The 20618-nt window shown below is 46.5% G+C and overlaps 1 protein-coding gene across 1 annotated transcript in view; it reads right to left on the reverse strand.

Annotated features, from left to right (window-relative positions):
• The window catches only part of LOC311234706 (inactive phospholipase D5-like), a gene marked incomplete at both ends in the record, with an annotated part of 538433 nt that extends 520590 nt beyond the window's left edge, over positions 1–17843 (reverse strand). Inside the window, one exon of the mRNA XM_084321948.1 lies at positions 17712–17843. Coding sequence (XP_084178074.1) covers positions 17712–17843 — 132 coding nt within the window. The remainder of the gene's footprint in view (positions 1–17711) is intronic.
• Between the last annotated feature and the right edge of the window lie 2775 nt (positions 17844–20618).

Below are 20618 nucleotides of genomic sequence, written 5' to 3' on the forward strand. Positions count from 1 at the left end.
TACTTCTATTCTATTCACATAATACGCTTACTTCATATATCTACTCCATTCACATATATGCCTACCACTTGTATCTATTGCTATGTCCGCCTACTACAATCTCATGAGCTGTCTAACGCCTGTCCCGTCTCCCTGTCTTCCTATGACTTGCTGTCCTGGAGTGTTGACCGGAGTGTTGGACGTCCCGTGACGAAGGCCGGGAGATTGCGACCCCCTCTGCGTGCCCCCCTGTCTTCGGAGGTTTCGTAGTGGTGACCGGAGTGCCGGATGTCCCGCGATGATGTCGGGGAGTTCGCGACCCTCTCTGTGCCACCCCCCCTTCCCCCTGTCTCCGGCTGTCCCTGAGCAACGACCGGAGTGTTGAATGTCCCGTGACTAAGACGGGGAGGACGTGACCCTCTTGCGCCGCCCCTGTGCTTCAAATAGATCCGCTATCAACTCTATCTTTAATTTTTCAAAATGTACAGTTGCTATTGCATGCACTCATCTGTGTTTCACCACACACATGAGTGCATGCTTACCAACTGTCCGTCTGCAACACTACTATCACCGACATCTAAGAAGGGAGATCCCCCCTTGAACGGCCCTTCTAAGGTTTCTCTCCTCCACATTGCCTGTGGAGCTTTTTTCCCTATTGTTAGGTTTTAGTGAGTTTTTCCTTACCTTCGCGTGGGGTATGTCTGGGAGTGCTTGCATTCTTTCATTTATTTGCATTCATCTAAAAAATGTTTGGACCCTATGGTGTTCTTGTTCTGTTCTTGACTTATTGTTATGTTGTCTTCTTGACTTGTTTAAAGAAGACCTGTACGGCCCATGGGGACATTAACGTGTGTTGTCGGGCCCTATAAATAAATTTGATTTGATTTGATTTATGATCTCCTCTGGCAATAGTTGGATATTGTAATGTGTGGCGAGGGGTTGCAGCAATTCCACTGAGAGAAACTGGTCTGAGCTGGATAACATGCCTGTATGCCTCTCATAAGTTGTTATCCAACTCATGAGAACCTGTTCTCAAGCTCTTGCAGCATTATGTCGAGGACTGGATAGAACAGTCTCTGTCTCAGCTGATCTCCTGAGCTGAGGTCTGAGCTTGTGCCACAAGATGACTCAACTACATACTCGTCCATCCTTTTCTGCTTCCTCCTTTGGCTGGTAGTATGTTCCTCAATCCAAAGGCCATTACATATGGCCTTTGTCCTGTCATACATGTCCACTGCCATCTCTGAGGTGCGATAACCTTTGAGTGTGTCCTGCACTGTGCTTTTAAATAGTACAGATATTGAAGATGTGCACTTTAACGCAGCAGCACCTGGAGCCATCCATACCCATGTCCAGTGTCCTATAATAAGCTTTAATCGAACCTCGGATAGTCCGGTTGGTTTGGGGTGGTGTGAAAGCTCATTCACTCTTGCAAGTGAACCCTGCTGCGGTTCATTTGAGATGTGAATGCAAAGCGGACCAAAGGCAGGAAAAGACCCAAAAATCTAATATTTTTTTTATGAGAAGACTGAAACATATGTATATAATGAAACACACAATACAGTTTTTTTCCGATTGCCTAAGCATGATTTTGAAAACGGGGCCCGGTGTTTCAAAACACACAATTAGCACAACCACACACACAATTATCAGAACACCTCAGATCCTTTGCTAAATTAAACACTTGTCAAAACCATACACTAATTTATAAAAACTACATTTTGTTACCATATGACACGTTTCATATGACTTAATTCTGTTTGAACCAGTTACACACACTGCTGTGCTTAACCTAAAACACATTTAGCAATTCTACTTCTCAGTGATTAGAGTACTGTAAGTGAAGTACGCAGAGAATGTGCAAATATACAATAAATTCACCAAACACTACACAAGACCAATGCTGTAGACTGATGAAAATATAATTTATTTATACCCAAATCAATGATGCAGACTGATGAAAAAATTACATTTTCTCTCCATATACCCAAATCAATGATGCAGACTGATGAAAATATAAATGTTCTCTCCATATAACCAAATCAGTCAACATTTCAACATGGAGAATCACAACAATACATGTCCCAGTTTTCATGCTACTATGTGCATAACACTGTAAGCTCAGCAAATATCAGACAAACATAAAATACTGTATCCAGTACAGGTTAAAATTACAGCAAAACAAATGTTTTTGTTGAAAAAATTTAAACAGAAAATACTAGACATTATCTCTTTGCCTAGCTGGATCTGGCAAGATAATTTTTTGTTGTGATTCTCCATGTTGACATGTTGACTGATTTGGGAAAATGGGAGAAAATGTATATATAATTTGACATTCTGTGTCTAATGTAATGCAAGTGTGTTTAGTGTTTTGCAAATCACTGTGTGTATTGTTTTGCAAAAAGTGAGGCTGACATTGTAGGGGTGCAAATCTGGGCCTATATTTTGCTCCTTGAGTGTAAGGTTTTGATAATTGTGTAATACTTTTGATTTGAGTGTTGAGTGAGAAAACTGTAAAGACTAGAGATGAACTGTTTATTTATTTTGTACATAGGCTGTGCATATGTTTGTTTGTTTATTTGCTTATGTGTATGATTCTTAACTGTGTTTTTATTTGTAAAGTATGTACAGTATATGTATATATATTATATATATATATATATATATATATATATATATATATATATATATATATATATATATATATATATATATATATATATATATATATATATATATATATATATATATATATATATATATATATATATATATATATATATATATATATATATATATATATATATATATATATATATATATTTGTACTCCTGTTGGGGCTTCTTGGACCAGATCAATGTTTTATCTGGCTAAATAAATAAATAAATAAGAAACTCGTGATTTGGTCCTGTTAACTTTGAATTTTCTATGGGGACTGCCCAGATCCCTCTCGTGGACCTGGACCTCACTTTGAGAACCTCTAATGATTCTAGTTATTCAGTATTCATCTCTAATTACTCTAAAATTGTGTATTTCTGTGTTTAAAAAAAAAAAAAAAAAAAACCCGGGCTGAAGCCCCCAATGTTTTCTAACCCTAAAAACGCCAGGATAATGCAGTTCAGAACACCAGATCCATCCAGGATATATATAATGGACGGTATGTCAACAAAGCTTGCAGGATTATAAAAGACACCAACCACAAACCTTTCAACTGATGCCGTCTGGCAAATGGTACCACAGCCTCAAGGTCAGGACCAGAAAACTCCGGGACAGCTGTCCCATCAAGCAGACAAGCAATTGACTTGGCAATATGTCCAGAATCCAGACACATTAATCACTTTTCGTTTTCACCCGTTATCCACACGCACCATTTGAATTGTGTGATTCGTGGCACAGCTATCTCATGCACAAAATCACCTAATACTCAATATATTAATTTGCTTCAGACTATCCCAATTCCGTTTGAGGTAGAATATAATGCCGTATCTTTACCAGAAACTGTATACCTTACTCTTTCATTTGGAAATGATACCACATATTACTGTAGAGTTGAAAAAAGGTAAGTAGACTAGAGAATTACTTAGTGCAGCACCAGAAGTCACTTAGCAGGTTTGAGCAGTGCAGAGTGCATCTCTCTCCCTCTCTCTGCTGTAATGCTATAAGGTTAATGGCTATATAGACCCATAAAGGTATGCTGGCCACACAGACATCGCTACTGCTGTGGAATGTAACAGCAGGCTCTTGTGAGTTTGCTCTTTACATTGAGTTGTATACAGAATTATAGAGCATTTATTTTTTTCAAAAATTACAGTTACATAGTTAAAACCAAGTTAAAAAGGTTAAAAAGCGTGCAAAAGAAAACTAAAAAACAATCACTAGTAATAATAATAATCCACATATATTTGACATATTGTGTTGATCAAAGCATTGAAACCCTCATTCAGTCTTTATTTAATCTTGATATATCATTGAGGGCAAGCCCTCATTTGCAGTGAGGTCAAGAGTACAATAAATGCAACAATAATAGAAGAGAAACACACCAACACAATGCGAAACAATAGTGAAATGTGACAGTTATGTATGTCAATATGCTGGTATGTCAATATGACCATAACCACTACATAGTTTTGCGTGCCTCGTACAGAGAAAAGAGGCTCAAGGCCTAATCTCTTGATAACTCGCCCCAGTGCTGCTCTGCTCACGTTTCATTATGTGGCTGTTCTGACACCTGTAAACATGGGCACCGAAATGTTGCGTGTGTGCTCCAGGGCTGTGGATACTTTGCTTGTAGCCTACTAGAGCACTTCATGGCATCATTTGATACATTGTCTAAGGCAGAGGTGCTGAATGCAGAAAAGGTTGCTAAGAGTTAGCCCAAGTCATAGCTTGAGTTGCAAAGAGCATGAGGAGGATATGTGGGCTAGAAACAGTAGAAACTTTTTCAAACAGAGAAATCAATCTCTGGCTGCTGATAGGCACCCCTACTGTACTTACAACGTTGTCAGGGTTCCATCCAAAGGGCACATAGCGGATGAAGATGGGTTATTAAAACGGATGAAGTATTGAGCCAAGAGCAGAGAGTGCTTAGTGCAGCAGAACAGAAATGGGTTGTTGGCTTGGATTTAAGCATCGGAGGGACCTCCTGTGGCCAATTAATGTCCACTTTCCTCTTTACATTATTTTGAAGATTTGACAAAACAATTGACTTTCAAATGGACCAGGTGAACCCAAAGGTTGCTCATGGTTAACACTAACGCCACTAGCTACTGCAAATGCCCATAAACAGTCTGCAGGGCTTGTGGAAATGTATGTGAGGGGCCAAGCTCTCCGAGCCTCGGAATCGTTAGCAGCTAGTCACCAACACAATCATGGGAGTTGGGTTCAAGTTCAAGTTCAAGTTTCTTTATTAGTTGACATGCAAAGATACAGAATACCTTCACATGGAATGCTTTTTTCTGTTATGCTCCTATGAGGATCATAGGACGCTTGGATCATACACATACAGCTCATTACAGTAATATTCCACAATTATTACATTTTAGATAGTAATAATGGTACAGAGCCTTGAGACAAACATATGCATATTCACCACCGCAAACAGACTGGCAGCCGTCATAGGCAGCGCCATTTACGGAAGGAGGGGGGAGTGGGTTGGGGTTGTTACAGGGCTGTAGGGGGGGGGGGGGGGGGGGGGGGGGGGGGGGGGAGTGGGAGGGGGGGGGGGGGGGAAGGTGGGGATGCTGGATATTGGCTTTTTTACCGATACCGATATACCGATATTGTCCAACTCTTAATTTCAGATACCGATATCAACCGATATCAACCGATACCGATATATGCAGGGTTTCCCCCCCCCCCCCCAAAAACGGAATAATTTCAGGTAATTAACATTACATATCTCTTGTTGTGGAATTAACACAACATTATGCATACTTTTGACAATAAATTAAATCAGAATTTGTTCTTACTTGCTTGCCTGGGTAAATAAAGGTTAAAAAAAGGTTAAAAAATGTATAATAAATAAAATTTTGAAAACCGATACCGATATTTTCCGATATCACATTTTAATGACGATATCGGCCGATAATATCGGTAGGCCGGACATCCCTAGTTATCAGTAATGAATTATAATGTTATAGACTGTGCCCCAAAGAGATGGAAACCTGTCTCTCGTTGTCTCTCTACATTCATTGCACACACATCCACCTGCACACACTCACTTTAAACACCACCTTTAACATTCACTGTAGACACTTTAACCCTTGTGCGCTGCTTATTTATTTATCTTATTTTGGTCTTAACAAAAACTCTGGGTCCAGATGGACCCGGTGTGTAACTCAGTACCAACCACCACAAAAATGAAGGATTATTATCCAGTTTTGTTTTGTACTTCATTACTAACTTATTAGCTCATCATAACCAGTACCCATATCAAACATTATTTTATATGGCCCCCATATGGCCCCAAGACATAATATACAAATGTATTCACTCGACAATAGGATTATATTCACTCATGCTGTTCCCCATATTGAAGAAAATGGGTAAATATTTATGCAATCTGAATATGAAGACACTTTATTGAGTAAACTGCTTTGTGGGTTTTAGAACGGTATTATGGAAATAAATCAAGGAACAAAACAACTCCACCTCCCTATCGCTCTGTTCCTTCTCTCCCTCTCCACCTCCCTATCGCTCTGTTCCTTCTCTCCCTCTCCACCTCCCTATCGCTCTGTTCCTGCTCTCCCTCTCCACCTCCCTATTGCTCTGTTCCTCCTCTCCCTCTCCACCTCCCTATCAATCTCTGCCTACTCTCCCTCTCCACCTCCCTATTGCTCTGTTCCTCCTCTCCCTCTCCACCTCCCTATCGCTCTCTTCCCCCTCTCCACCTCCCTATCACTCTGTTCCTTCTCTCCCTCTCCACCTCCCTATCGCTCTGTTCCTCATCTCCCTCTCCACCTCCCTATCGCTCTCTTCCCCCTCTCCACCTCCCTATCACTCTGTTCCTCCTCTCCCTCTCCACCTCCCTCTGTTCCGCCTCTCCCTCTCCACCTCCCTATCACTCTCTTCCTCCTCCCTTTCCACCTCCCTATTACTCTGTTCCTCCTCTCCCTCTCCACCTCCCTCTGTTCCGCCTCTCCCTCTCCACCTCCCTATCACTCTCTTCCTCCTCCCTCTCCACCTCCCTATTACTCTGTTCCTCCTCTCCCTCTCCACCTCCCTATCGCTCTCTTCCTCCTCTCCCTCTCCACCCCCTATCACTCTTCCTCCTCTCCCTCTCCACCTCCCTATTACTCTGTTCCTCCTCTCCCTCTCCACCTCCCTATCGCTCTATTCCTCCTCTCCCTCTCCACCTCCCTATCACTCTCTTCCTCTTCTCCACCTTCCTATCACTCTGTTCCTCCTCTCCCTATCCACCTCCCTATCGCTTTCTTCTTCCTCTCCCTCTCCACCCCCTATCACTCTTCCTCCTCTCCCTCTCCACCTCCCTATTACTCTGTTCCTCCTTTCCCTCTCCACCTCCCTATCGCTCTATTCCTCCTCTCCCTCTCCACCTCCCTATCACTCTCTTCCTCTTCTCCACCTTCCTATCACTCTGTTCCTCCTCTCCCTATCCACCTCCCTATCACTCTCTTCCTCCTCTCCCTCTCACTCTCTTCCTCCTCTCCACCTCCCTATCACTCTCTTCCTCCTCTCCCTCTCCACCCCCCTACACTCTCTTCCTCCTCTCCCTCTCCACCTCCCTATCATTCTCATCCTCCTCTCCCTCTCCACCTCCCTCTCACTCCTGCTCTTGTTCCCATGAAGGGGGGGGGGGGGGGGGTGAAGTGTCTAGTCAAATATGAACCTTGATTGAGCCACATGTGATCCACAGAGCTAGTTGTAGCATTTCTATGAAGCAAACTGATGTCTATAGCCATTTTTCTATACCGGGTCCGTTTGGACCCTAACAGATGTAACTTTTTTTCTAGAAGAGATTCAGAATTGGCTAAAATGGTAAACATGAGTGTTTTTGTGTTTAAATAGCTGCCATGAGCACATACTCTAAGCCTAGCTTGTTCCGTTGCATTTTACATTCTTGAACACCACAAAAGGGTTACACTTTATAACACTACACCATATTTTATCTATTTATTACTAAAGGATTTGCACTACCTCTCTGTCACAATCACGGCGAGAGCCTCCATCTCTCTGTCTGCTTCCACGCCCTTATATGGGCAGCTTCCGACTCCATCATCCCCACACTGTCATCTGGCAACAATCAGCCCAGCTGAGAGTCGTCAGCTCATCACCAGCCCAGGACGTACCCAACCTTGCTGCTCTGTCTGTATTGCCTGCCTCGTCCTAACCTCTTGTCCTAACTCTCCTGATGTACCACCCGCCCAGACGTTCCTGAGAACCTCAAGCAAGAGTCACTACTCGTCCAAAGTCGCACATTCTTGTATATTCTCTATTGCCTTGTCTGCTTGGTACCCAAAGGAATTAAAACCTACCTAAAACGCTCCATTCTCTCTCTCCCTGTGTTCTGCTATTGGGCTCCGCCACCGCTGCCCTAACAGAACACTGACACCAACATGACGAGCCCAGCAACACAGGACGCTGGAGAGTGGAGAGAGGTAAACCAACACACACGCTCACTTGCTGAGACCACTGCCTAACTTCGCACTCTGACTATCAGCGGCGCTGAGCGAGACGAACAATGTAACCGGTTTGATGAATACATTGCAGCCCAGCCAACCCAAACAGTCGCACCCCCGTACAGAGAGCCCCAGGTTCCCGCACCAGAGCGCTACGCTGGGGACGCCTCAAAGTGTTGCGCCTTTATACCAAAGTGATAAATACAAAATCGCTTACCTGTCGGGTCTGCTCAAGGGTCCTGCGTTAGCATGGGCAACAGCTCTCCATTTCAGTCAGTCCCCCCTCTGCAATTAGTTTTCCGCATACGTCGCCGACATGCAAAGAGTCTTCGACCACCCTCCCTGTGGCTCGGATAGCTCTGCTGGCTTGTTCACCATCCGCCAGGACCACCGCAGCGTTAGCAAATACTCCATTGAATTCCGTATCCTAGCAGCGGGCTCCGGGTGGAATGACATTCCATTAAGAGGGGCATTCCGTCAAGGCCTCAGCGACGTCCTTAAAAACGAACTGGCATCCAAAGAAAAGCAGAACTCCCTGGACGAGCTAATTGAGTTAGCCAGAGAACTGGACATGCGTCTTCGTGAGCGCCGCAGTGAAAGGACGAGCGGCACCCGCTCCTCGTTATCCAAGTCATCTCGCTCTTCTCCCCCCAGGCGCGCGGCTCGCGCCAAGCACTACTCCCCTGAGCCAATGGAACTGGCTGACCGGTCTCACCTTCACCACAACGAACACCTCCACAGGCTCAGGACAGGGGCATGTATTTATTGCGGCCAGCTCTGTCACTTCCTCGATTCGTGTCCGCTTTACCCAAACGGCGGGGCTCGACAGTAATGCTGGGTGCATGTTCGAGCCTCAATTATGTCCCCAGCTCTGGTCCCAATATGCAATTCAGTGCCACCCTGTGTTGGAACAGCCAGTCACGTCCCCTGTCTGCACTGGTGGATTCGGGCACTGACGAAAACCTCATTGATGCCGGCGTCGTATCCCGCTTCGGCATTGCTACCAACGTGCTGCCTATTCCCCGCGATGCCCATGGCCTAAATGGGAGGCTGCTCTCACGGATAACTCATCACACCAAGCCACTCCGCCTGTTGCTCTCGGGAAATCACAACAAGGTTATTCGCTTTCACGTCACTAGTTCCCCCCATAACCCTATTGTACTGGGCATGCCCTGGTTGAAATTACACAACCCAGTGATAAACTGGCCTACTGGCTCGGTTGTTAGCTGGAGTGCCCACTGCCACGCCCACTGCCACGCCCACTGCTACGCCACCTGCCTGCGGTCTGCTCGGCCACCACTGGAGGTCGCTGATTCTCACGTCCCCAATGAACCCATTGACCTTTCCACTATCCCTCCAATATATCATGATCTAGAGGCTGTTTTTAGCAAACAGCATGCTCTCTCCCTGCCACCCCATCATCTGTACGACTGTGCCATTGACCTGCTTCTGGGAGCCCCGCTCCCCGCTAGTCGCCTGTTCAACCTCTCGCGCCCGGAGATGGAGTCCATGGAGAAATATGTCCACGAGTCCCTGGCCTTGGGCATTATCACCCCCTCCTCCTCTCCTGTCGGCACTGGTTTATTTTTTGTTTCTAAGAAGGATGGTTCCCTTCGCCCCTGTATTGACTACTGTGGCCTCAACAACATCACAGTTGTTGAACAAGTATCCTCTGCTGTTAATTAACTCTGCTTTTGAACCCCTGCAAGGTGCCGCCATTTTTACAAAGCTGGACATCAGGAATGCCTATCACCTCGTCCGTATCCGGGAGGGGGACGAATGGAAGACGGCCTTTAAGTCACCCCTCGGTCACTTCGAGTACAAGGTAATGCCCTTTGGGTTGATCAACGCCCCCGCTGTCTTCCAGGCCCTTGTCAATGACGTTCTCCGTGATGTCCTGAACCGCTCTGTTTTTGTTTATTTGGATGACATTCTGATTTTTTCCCGCTCTATGGAAGAGCACGTCCAGCATGTCCGCCGGGTCCTCCAACGCCTGCTGGAGAACAAGTTGTTCGTCAAGGCGGAGAAGTGCGAGTTCCACATCTCCTCCATCGGGTTCCTCAGCTACATAATCGAGGGTGGCCAGATCAGGGCGGACCGCGAGAAGATCAAGGCGGTGCTGGACTGGCCCAGGCCCACCAACGTCAAGCAGCTCCAACGCTTCCTGGGGTTTGCAAACTTCTATCGACGTTTTATCAGGGACTACAGACGGGTCGCCGCACCCCTCACCCAACTCACTTCACCCTCCATGCCCTTCGTCTGGTCCGATTAGGGGGACTCCACATTCTCCGGAGTTCTCCGAATTCTTCTATCCTCCCTACAACTGGCCAGTGGGGGGCATATGCGAGCAACATTCAAGACAGGGGAGGCAAGAATTGGCACAGCGAAAATTGGGATGGGAGAAAAATAGAAAAAGAGGAGAAAAAGTGGATAAAAAAAGAACCTCGCCTACATCCAGACGGCCAAGCGCCTGAACTCCCGCCAGGCCCATTGGGCGCTGTTCTACGGTTGGTTCAACTTCACCTTGACCTACAGGCCCGTTTCCAAGAATGTTAAGCCAGACGCCCTCTCCCGGCAGTTTGTCCCTGAAGGGGGTCTCTCTCACCCAGACACCATCCTCCCCTCCTCCTGTTTGGTGGCTTCCGCCACCTGGGAGATCCAGTCCGTCGTCAGGGAGGCCTGATCCAGGTAACGGCCCACCTAACCGTCTTTTTGTCCCCGACCTTGTCCGCTCCCAGGTGCTCCAGTGGATCTACACCTCCCGGTTCGCCTGTCATCCTGGGGTCGACCGTACCCTGTCCCTGCGGAAGCGGCACTTCTGGTGGCCCTCCATTAGGGAAGACACCCACGCCTTCGTCCTTGCCTGCTCCGTCTGTGCTCGTGGGAAGGCCTCCCACCGACCACCTGCCGGGCTCCTCCGTCCTCTGCCTGTTCCTGGCCGGCCCTGGTCACACGTCGCCCTGGACTTCGTCACCGGTCAGCCTCCTTCACACGGTAACACTGTGATTGTAACCATTGTCGATTGGTTCTCGAACGGCATTCACTTTGTCGCTCTCCCCAAACTCCCCTCTGCTTCATTTACATTTACATTTAGTCATTTAGCTGACGCTTTTATCCAAAGCGACTTACAAGTTCTGTACGACAAGTCATCAGGAAGGGTACAACTCTATCAGCTGAGTAACAATGTTCATCAAAGTGTTGCGTGTTACAGTGTAGGTTAGTTTAGTAGGACAAGTGCATGACAGTAAGGTTTGTTAGGGTTAGAGTTTATTTTTTTATTTTTTATTTTTTTTATATTATTATTTCAGATAATGGTTGAAGAAGTGCGTCTTAAGTCGATGGCGGAAGATTGGACCGGTTTCGGCTGTCCTAACTGGGGTGGGTAGTTCATTCCACCATTGTGGGGCAAGGACTGAGAATAGGCGGCATCTCTTTGATGATCCTCCCGGGGCTTGGATAGGAGTAGGTCTGAGGCGGCCAGAAGATACAGAGCGTAGGGGTCTTGAGGGTGTGTAGTTAGAGACCATTGACCGGAGGTAGGCGGGAGCGGTTCCCTTTGCCGCACGGTATGCTAGGTCGAGGGCCTTGAAGTGGATATGTGCAGCAATGGGGAGCCAGTGCAGGTCCCTAAGACGTGGGGTGACATGGGCCGACTTCGGTAGGTTTGAGATCAGGCGGGCCGCTGCGTTCTGAATGAGTTGAAGAGGCTTGGTGGCAGTGGCCGGGAGGCCAGCGAGCAGTGCGTTGCAGTAGTTGAGGTGGGAGATGACTGTTGATTGGACGAGGAGTTGGGTGGCTTTTTTTGTCAGGAAGGGGCGGATCCTTCTGACGTTGCTCAGTAGGAATCTGCAGGTTCTGGTTGTCGCTGCGATGTGAGCAGAGAAGTTCAACTGGTCGTCGAGGACAACACCAAGGTTCTTGGCGGTCGGGGACGCAGTCACAGCTGCATTCTTGACTGTGATGGAAAGGTCGGCCAGGGGGGAGGATTTGGCCGGCAGGTGGAGCAATTCTGTTTTGCTTAGGTTTAGTTTGAGGTGGTTGGTCGTCATCCAGGCGGAGATGTCGGACAGACAGGCCGAGATCCGCTCAGAGACGTGGATATCTGAGGGAGGGAAGGAGAGGAAGAGTTGAGTATCATCGGCATAACAATGATACGAGAAGCTATGAGACGTGATAATGTTACCCAGTGATTTAGTGTAGAGGGAGAAGAGAAGGGGTCCTAGGACCGAGCCCTGGGGGACACCCGTCCGCAGGGGGCGGGTGGCCGACAGGGTCCCTCTCCATGACACTTGGTAGGAGCGGTCATTGAGGTATCATGTCAGCCATGTCAGCGCAGAGCCAGCCACTCCCATTCCTGCGAGGGCCGCAAGGAGGATCTGGTGGTTGACTGTGTCGAAGGCTGCAGATAGATCTAGGAGAATCAGACACTGCAGACCTGATGGTGCCTCACGTCTTCCGCCTACACGGGATCCCGGTGGACATCGTCTCCGACAGAGGGCCTCAGTTTACCAGGTCTGGAAGGCCTTCTGCCGAGCCCTGGGGGCCACGGTCAGCCTCTACTCCGGGTACCAACCACAGATCAATGGCCAGTCGGAGCGGCCCAACCAAGACCTGGGGTCCGCCCTCTGCTGCGTCACGACCCCTCTGGCTGGAGCGCCTTCCTACCGTGGATCGAATACGCTCACAACTCCCTGTCCTCTGCTGCCACAGGTTAGTCCCCTTTCGAGTCCTCTCTGCGCTACCAACCTCCACTGTTTCCTACTCAGGAGGAAGAGATCTCAGTCCCCTCGATGCAGGCGCACCTTCGCCGCTGCAAGAGGATATGGAAGGACACAAGGGCCGCGCTGCTCCGCTGACCGGAATCGCTGCTTCGCCGACCGCCGCCGGACCCTGGCTCCCGACTATCAACCAGGTCAGATGGTTTGGCTCTCGTCCCGAGACCTTCCTCTAAAGTCAGTTTCCCGGAAGCTCACCCCCCATTTTGTTGGTCCCTACGAGATTCTGTCTATTATCAACCCCTCAGTCGTCAGGCTCAAGCTTCCTTCCCATGTGCGTGTTCACCCCTCTTTTCATGTCTCACAGTTGAAGCCGGTGGCCTCCAGTCCTCTGTCCCCTCCAGCTCCGGAACCTCCTCCTCCGCTGATCATTGATGACCACACCGCATACACCATCCGGCAGCTGCTGGAGGTGCGCCGCCGCGGCCGCGGTTTCCAATACTTAGTGGACTGGGAGGGCTATGGTCAGGAGGAGGGCAGTTGGATCTCCCGCCAGCTGATCCTGGATCCTGCCGTCATCCGGGACTTCCATCGGGCCAACCCGGACAAGCCTGGCGGGTCGCCAGGAGGCGCCCGTAGAGGGGGGGTCCTGTCACAATCACGGCAAGAGCCTCCATCTCTCCGCCTGTTTCCACGCCCTTATATGGGCAGCTTCCGACTCCATCATCCCCACGCTGTCATCTGGCAACAATCAGCCCAGCTGAGAGTCGTCAGCTCATCACCAGCCCGGATATCAACCCTACGGATCCTGCTCCTGATCGTCTCAGTGTTATCCTATCAACCTAGGTACGAGGACATACCCAACCTTGCTGCTCTGTTTGTATTGCCTTCCTTGTCCTAACCTCCTATGCCCAGGACCGTCACTCTCGGCCGACGCTGTCTCCTGACGTACCACCCGCCCGGACGTTCCTGAGAACCTCAAGCAAGATCACTACTCGTCCAAAGTTGCACATTCTTGTATATTCTCTATTGCCTTGTCTGCTTGGTACCCAAAGGAATTAAAACCTACCTTAAACGCTCCATTCTCTCTCTCCCTGTGTTCTGCTATTGGGCTCCGCCACCGCTGCCCTAACGCTCTCTACCTAATTTTTGCATTTTGTTTTGCATTTTGTACTTAGTTTCTATATTGTATATTTTGTATAGTGTCTTTATTCTTTTACTTTTTTACTGTATGAAGCACAATTTCAGGAGGGTCATACAGAACCAAACATGTACAGAACTGTAATGTATGTGTACCTTATATGTGACAAATAAAACAAAACTTGAAACTCTCCGCCACGTACTGCGAAATACATCACATCAGGCTTCAGAAAGTATAGATATCTCAAATATTTTGTTCCACAAGCGCCTGTAGGCGGTGATGAGATGGCTGAGGAGGCGGACTGCCAAGTGTCCCGTTTCACTCCACTAGCTTCCCTGTCATTGGCTGTCTTCCATCATCCAGGGGACAGAGAGACGCAGCACTTTGCCTTGGTGGTGCGGGGGGAAAACAAAACACCCCTGATCGACCAATCACACTTCAGAGAGACACTTCATTTAATTTAGCCAATTGCTTGTCTGGTTGATGGGACAGCGAGTATGACATGTATTGATTGCCCTGGGGGTTCAAGAGCAAAAAGGTGATAGGAAGCATGTTAGGAAGGATACTGAAGATGTTCATGTAATATATGCCTCTAGGATGTTACATTAATTACATAATTTGAGCTTCAAATGGTTACTATGTCTAATATCCAAATATTGTAATATAGAATTAAATCCTATCAGTAATTTGACCTTTAGTTAATAGTTGTAAGGTGTACATATTTTAACCCTACCACATTACAGAAACAGTTAGCCGTTTGTAGTGTGGTAGTGAAAGGTTAACCTTCTGTATTGTGGTAGTGAAAGTGTTAACCCTTTGTAGTGTGGTAGTGAAAGGGTTAATACTAGGCTACACAGTATCCATGGTAACGGTGCAGCTATAAAGCCCATCACTGGGGCCCGGGAACAAGTGAGACTGGGCTTGTATCCCCCAGGTGAGTGTGTGACTGTAAAATCAAAACCTGTAAATATTGATATCCAGAGTGATTGTCTATTGCTGGCCTTATAATTAGCGTTAGTCAGTTAATGGTTATTTTGCTTGGTTACAGAAATCATTCATAACTATTGTAAGTTTCCTTTGATTAGTATTTTCTGTTATAATGAATTGTTGTACTGAGACCAGGCTTGTATCCCCCAGATCCCAAAGTGCTTGTAAGCAATAAACATCACTTATTCGACATCGGAGCCGTCTGTGTAATCAAAATCAACGGAGCTGTCAATGTAATCAAAAAAGTCAGCCAAACGAACAAGATTCTTGTACCAGATCTCCTCTCTGGTAAACAACAATATCCTGAAGACTCTAACAGGAGCACTCATTCAAGGGTACTACGACTATGCTTGCACCTCATGGTACCAAAGCTTAGAGTAGACGACAGAATACAGCAACTTGCAATGGGCCTGGTCTACAAGATACATTACACCACTAAGGTACCCATGTACATGTTGAAATACTTCCCAAAGGTCAGTGAATACCACGACCACAACACCAGAGGGAGTTCCACAAATCATGTTCAACCCAGATTCGGCTCAAACAAGGGACTAAACACGTTTTGTAATTATGCCACATCAATGTGGAACGCCCTACCCACAGCCGTAAAATAATGTGAATCCCTACCCACCTTAAAAACTGCTCTCAAAGAGCACCTATGTGAGGCTGCCATTCGAAACTGGCCCCTGTAAATATCCAAACCCCCCGGCCCCCCCGCCCAACCCCCTCCAATGTACAGTTTCTTTCCCCTAAAATGTATATCTCTTTTAGCTCAGTACCATGTTGTCATCGTTTGCCTAGTGGTCACTGTTTGATGACAGATTCTACCTTTAAACAGCCTGAAATGGTAATGTATAAGATAGGAAGGGGAAAAAACATTAACAATGTCAGTGAGGTACAGTATGTTCTTTCCCTACATCTAGATTGACTCTCTCTCTACTCTGAGCGTATGAGGAGACAGAGAGACACAGGGATGTAGTAGTTGCGGTACATACCTCCCTGTTGGTAACGCTGGGCGATATGGAAGATATCACAATATCTTCTCACATATGCAAAGTCCTGTGACGTTGTGAAGAAAAAGTGAAGACTGTCTCTGCTTTGGCTCGCACACATGTTATAACATACTATTATGTTTAATTCACTATGTGTGGTTAATTATGCATTAACAGTCACCTGATCTATGCATTTGTGGTATTTGTTTAGTATGACAACATTTCTGGGACTAATTTGAACCTAATTACGTAAAGCTGGAAATGTCGGAAAATGTCAACAGAAACTATACATTATTTCATTATATTGAATGAACTTTAATAAACTTTTTAAGGGACATTTCCCTTAAATATTTCCATTGGGATGTGGACTTACTGTAGCAGACTGGCTAAGTGTAGGACTCCCATTAGGGCTTAGGTAAGAATAGAACATTGCATATTGTGTGTGTGTGTGTGTGTGTGTGTGTGTGTGTGTGTGTGTGTGTGTGTGTGTGTGTGTGTGTGTGTGTGTGTGTGTGTGTGTGTGTGTGTGTGTGTGTGTGTGTGTGTGTGTGTGTGTGTGTGTGTGTGTGTGTGCGTGCGTGCGTGCGTGCGTGCGTGCGTGCGTGCATGCGTGCGTGCGTGCATCCATGTGTGTGTGAGCATAGGAGTGCAGCAGGTCTATTTGCAGTTGTGTGTGCCTGTGTAAGCTGGAGTCTGCCAAGATGTACATAATGGTTCCTCTGTGTGTGTGTGTGTGTGTGTGTGTGTGTGTGTGTGTGTGTGTGTGTGTGTGTGTGTGTGTGTGTGTGTGTGTGTGTGTGTGTGTGTGTGTGTGTGTGTGTGTGTGTGTGTGTGTGTGTGTGTGTGTGTGTGTGTGTGTGTGTGTGTGTGTGTGTGTGTGTGCGTGCGTGCGTGCGTGCGTGCGTGCGTGCGTGCGTGCGTGCGTGCGTGCGTGCGTGCGTGCGTGCGTGCGTGCGTGCAGGTCTGGAGGATGGGTGCAGCCCGATTTACCGTCCCAGTTGGTTATACAGACAGGCTGTAAGTAGCGCTCTGGACATTGCCCTGTTCCCTTCAAATATCATCAAATATTCAGCACACAACCTTTTCCTCCACTTCCTGTTACTAAGAACTTGCAGTCGGTTACACAGTGACTTGCTCACGCAAATACTAATGCAGGAACTACTGATCTGCAAAGAGATTACAGGTGTGTAGAGCCAATAAGACATAAGCCTACCTAATGATCACATTTTAATCATACTACATTATAAGTGGTTATCATTATCATAGAAGACCAGACTAAATGTGTATTACAGCCAAGATGGGACAGTTTGCCTTGCTAAGTGAAATAACGTGCATGCCTGATGTAAGACCCTTTAATAGCTCATACGCAATCATAACAATACAATTCTTTGTTATCTATTATGGATCATAATCTGTTAGAGTTGGGTGGTTTAAGTGTTAACTGAAAAAACATTTGCAGCCAAAAGGCGATGGATCTTTAAAGGGAGACAGTGGGGACTGGGTAACTGACTGTACTGTGTCAACAAGGTGAAAAAAACAACCCAGAGGCATCAACATACAATCGCCCACCAGAGATAATATGGAGAATCTTCTCAGTCATTATATGCATGCCCCCCTCCATGCAGATTGCAGCACTACATGATACAGTTATACATTCTGTTATCTGCATCTAAATTCCAAATTATTCTCCCCAAATTCCCCTAACCCCGGTCCTTGATGTATTTTTCCACCCCGGCAGCTCCAAGATACTGAGACTTACATGTTCTGGCTTGTTCTTCCTGCGAAGCCAGATGCCGGCTGAGTACTCCTGCTGCTGCACCGCCGTGAAGATGGAGCTGGCCGGAGTCAGGTCTATGCCCGCCACGGGCCCTAAGGTCGCTCGCAGCTCCATACCGCTGCCGAGACGGCTGCTCAGGCGAAAGTTCTTGATCGAGTTTCAGAAGTTCAGAGTTTCAGCTCCGGGAGGGTCATCAAGGAGAAGCTGCCTATTCTCAGTCCTTGGCCCACAATGGTTGAACGAACTGCCCACCAGTTAGGACAGCCGAAACCCGTACAATCTTTCTCCGTCGACTAAAGACGCACTTCTTCAACCATTATCTGAAAAAAAGAATAATAAATTTTTAAATCTAACCCTAAATAGCCTTACTGTCATGCACTTGTCCTAATATACTAACCTACACTGTAGCACTCGAGACTTTGATGAACATTGTTACTCAGCTGATAGATTTGTGCCCTTCCTGATGACTTGTCGTACATAACTTGTAAGTCGCTTTGGATAAAAGTGTCAGCTAAATGACTAAATGTAAATGAGTTTCAGAAGCTGAAGTGAAAAATGTGTCCGTCGCCGTGGCTTGTCACGTAGACTTCTTCATCGTATCTTCTTCTTCAGAAGTCGCTTCGTGGGCTTGGGTCTGTCGGGGCATCAAAATCAGAAGAATGAAGAAATCTGAGCTTTTTCTTTCTTTAGTTTTTGTTCTTTTACATTCTCCTCACCTCCGGCTCTACAGGGGTCTTATGAGCTGAGGTTCTGCTGCTTCTTGTTTGGCTTCATAATCTCCACCTTCATCTGGAGGTCCCTTTCTTCTGTTTTACACCAAAGCATTTTTTTTTCCAAACATGCACTGGCAACTCCAGCTCTGGGAAGCCTCTGCACGCAGCCAGGAGGTCTCTCACCTCAGAAGATGCTCCATTGTCAGAAGAAGAAGTTGTAGAGCCTCCGTCAGAGCTCCTCTATCCTCTCCTTGAATGGCTGCTGCTGTCTACTCAGACCCAGACAGGTTATAGGCTGGACTGCTGCTCCTGCTGAGTTCCGCTTAGTCAGCCCCCTGTGGACGAGGGACTCCACTCTGATGGCCGGGACCGCCTCTGACTCAGGGATCCCCAGAGTGTGAGGAGAAATAGAGACATGTGAGGTGGCAGAGAGAGAGGGATGGCAGAGAGAGGGGCACGGTAGGGAGAGGGGGACGGTAAGGAGAGGGATGGTAGAGAAAGGGAGAGGAGGGAGAGGGAGGAGAGTAGCTGAGTAAAAGGTAGTGAGGAGAGATGTGTGTCTGAGTGTGCATGTGGGTGCATCTGGGCATCTGTGTGTTTGTGTGAACCTGTGTGTGTGTGTGTGTGTGTGTGTGTGTGTGTGTGTGTGTGTGTGTGTGTGTGTGTGTGTGTGTGTGTGTGTGTGTGTGTGTGTGTGTGTGTGTGTGTGTGTGTGTGTGTGTGTGTGTGTGTGTGTGTGTGTGTGTGTGTGTGTGTGTGTGTGTGTGTGTGTGTGTGTCTGGCTGGGTGTGTGTGTGTGCGTGTGTGTGTGTGTTTGCCTGTGTGTGAGCGTGAGAACCACTAGAGTGCACTGTTAGCTGGAAACAGAGATATAATGACATGTAGTGTGATTGTGGTACTGCAGATGCAGTACTCAGTACTCAAGTACAAAGACATAACAGGTACCAATGACTCAGCATGAGAGAGAAAAGAGCTGCACCATGAGGGACAGGCCACGCAGGACATTATTCAAAATGTACATACAGTATAGCACGTACAGTATTATGTTGCCTCTCACGACAGTATTATACATTATCATATCATGGTCTAGGGTGAATACTGTTCTGATTGGCTGGCAGGTGTGCGTTAAAATAATTTAATACACACGTAGTTGATTGATTGATTGATTGATTGATTTTTATTGTGGAGTAAAAGACAGCATCCAAGGGATAAAAACATGAGAAAGTGCAATCACTTATTTCCATCATGGTCCCTGATTTTGGACATGGACAGACATCATAAAACATAGAACATCATAATAAAACATACTAAAACAGAGCATCATAATAAAACATAGAGCATCATAATAAAACATAGATCATCATAATAAAAAACAGAGCATCATAATAAAACATAATAGCAACCCCATACAAAAACACTCCCTACCCTCTCCTTCCTAGACGATGCTATTCTATACTTCACTGGCTAGCCATTTCTTTGTGGCACGTCTAAAACTTCCCCCCTCTTCGATGTTTTTCAGGGCCACTGGAAGCTTGTTCCACTCCAGTGCTGCAGAATATAAAAAAGTATTTGTGCCCATTAGGGAGTTAAATTTTGGCAGAATAAAATCCGTACTGCTCCTTCTAGTGGAGTATGAATGATTGTCACGGAATCGATTAAAATAATTAGATCGATATTTCGGACCTGTATTTTGAACTATCTTGTGTGTGAGACCTAATTTGATGTGAATTACCCTTTTATTGACCGGAAGCCAGTTTAGTTGCCTAAAGAAAGTTGGCCCTAGGTGAGTGCGTGGAGATAGTTTAAGGACTACTCTCATTAATTTGTTTTGAGCTGTCTGAAGTTTGTTTTTCAGGACCTGTGGAGTGCCACTAAACCAGGAGGTGGCAGCATAGTCAAAGTGACTTTGTACTAATGCGCCCGCTAGCATTTTAAGTGTTGCCTGGTCCAGTAGTTTCCCTTGTCTAGCTAGGAATTTCGTTTTCTGGCAGATTTTAGTGTGGGCTTTTTTAGCCATGGCCTCTCCTGTAAGATGTTTGTCCAGTATGCAGCCTAGATATACTACAGAATCCTTGTTTGTTATTTGCTTCTCACATACTCTTACTGTTACGAAGGATCAGATTAAACCGAATATATATATTTATTGATTGATATATATTGCATAATATTTGTATAT

This window comes from Notolepis coatsorum (assembly GCF_963971535.1).
Source record: "Notolepis coatsorum genome assembly, chromosome: 9".
NCBI lineage: Eukaryota > Metazoa > Chordata > Actinopteri > Aulopiformes > Paralepididae > Notolepis > Notolepis coatsorum.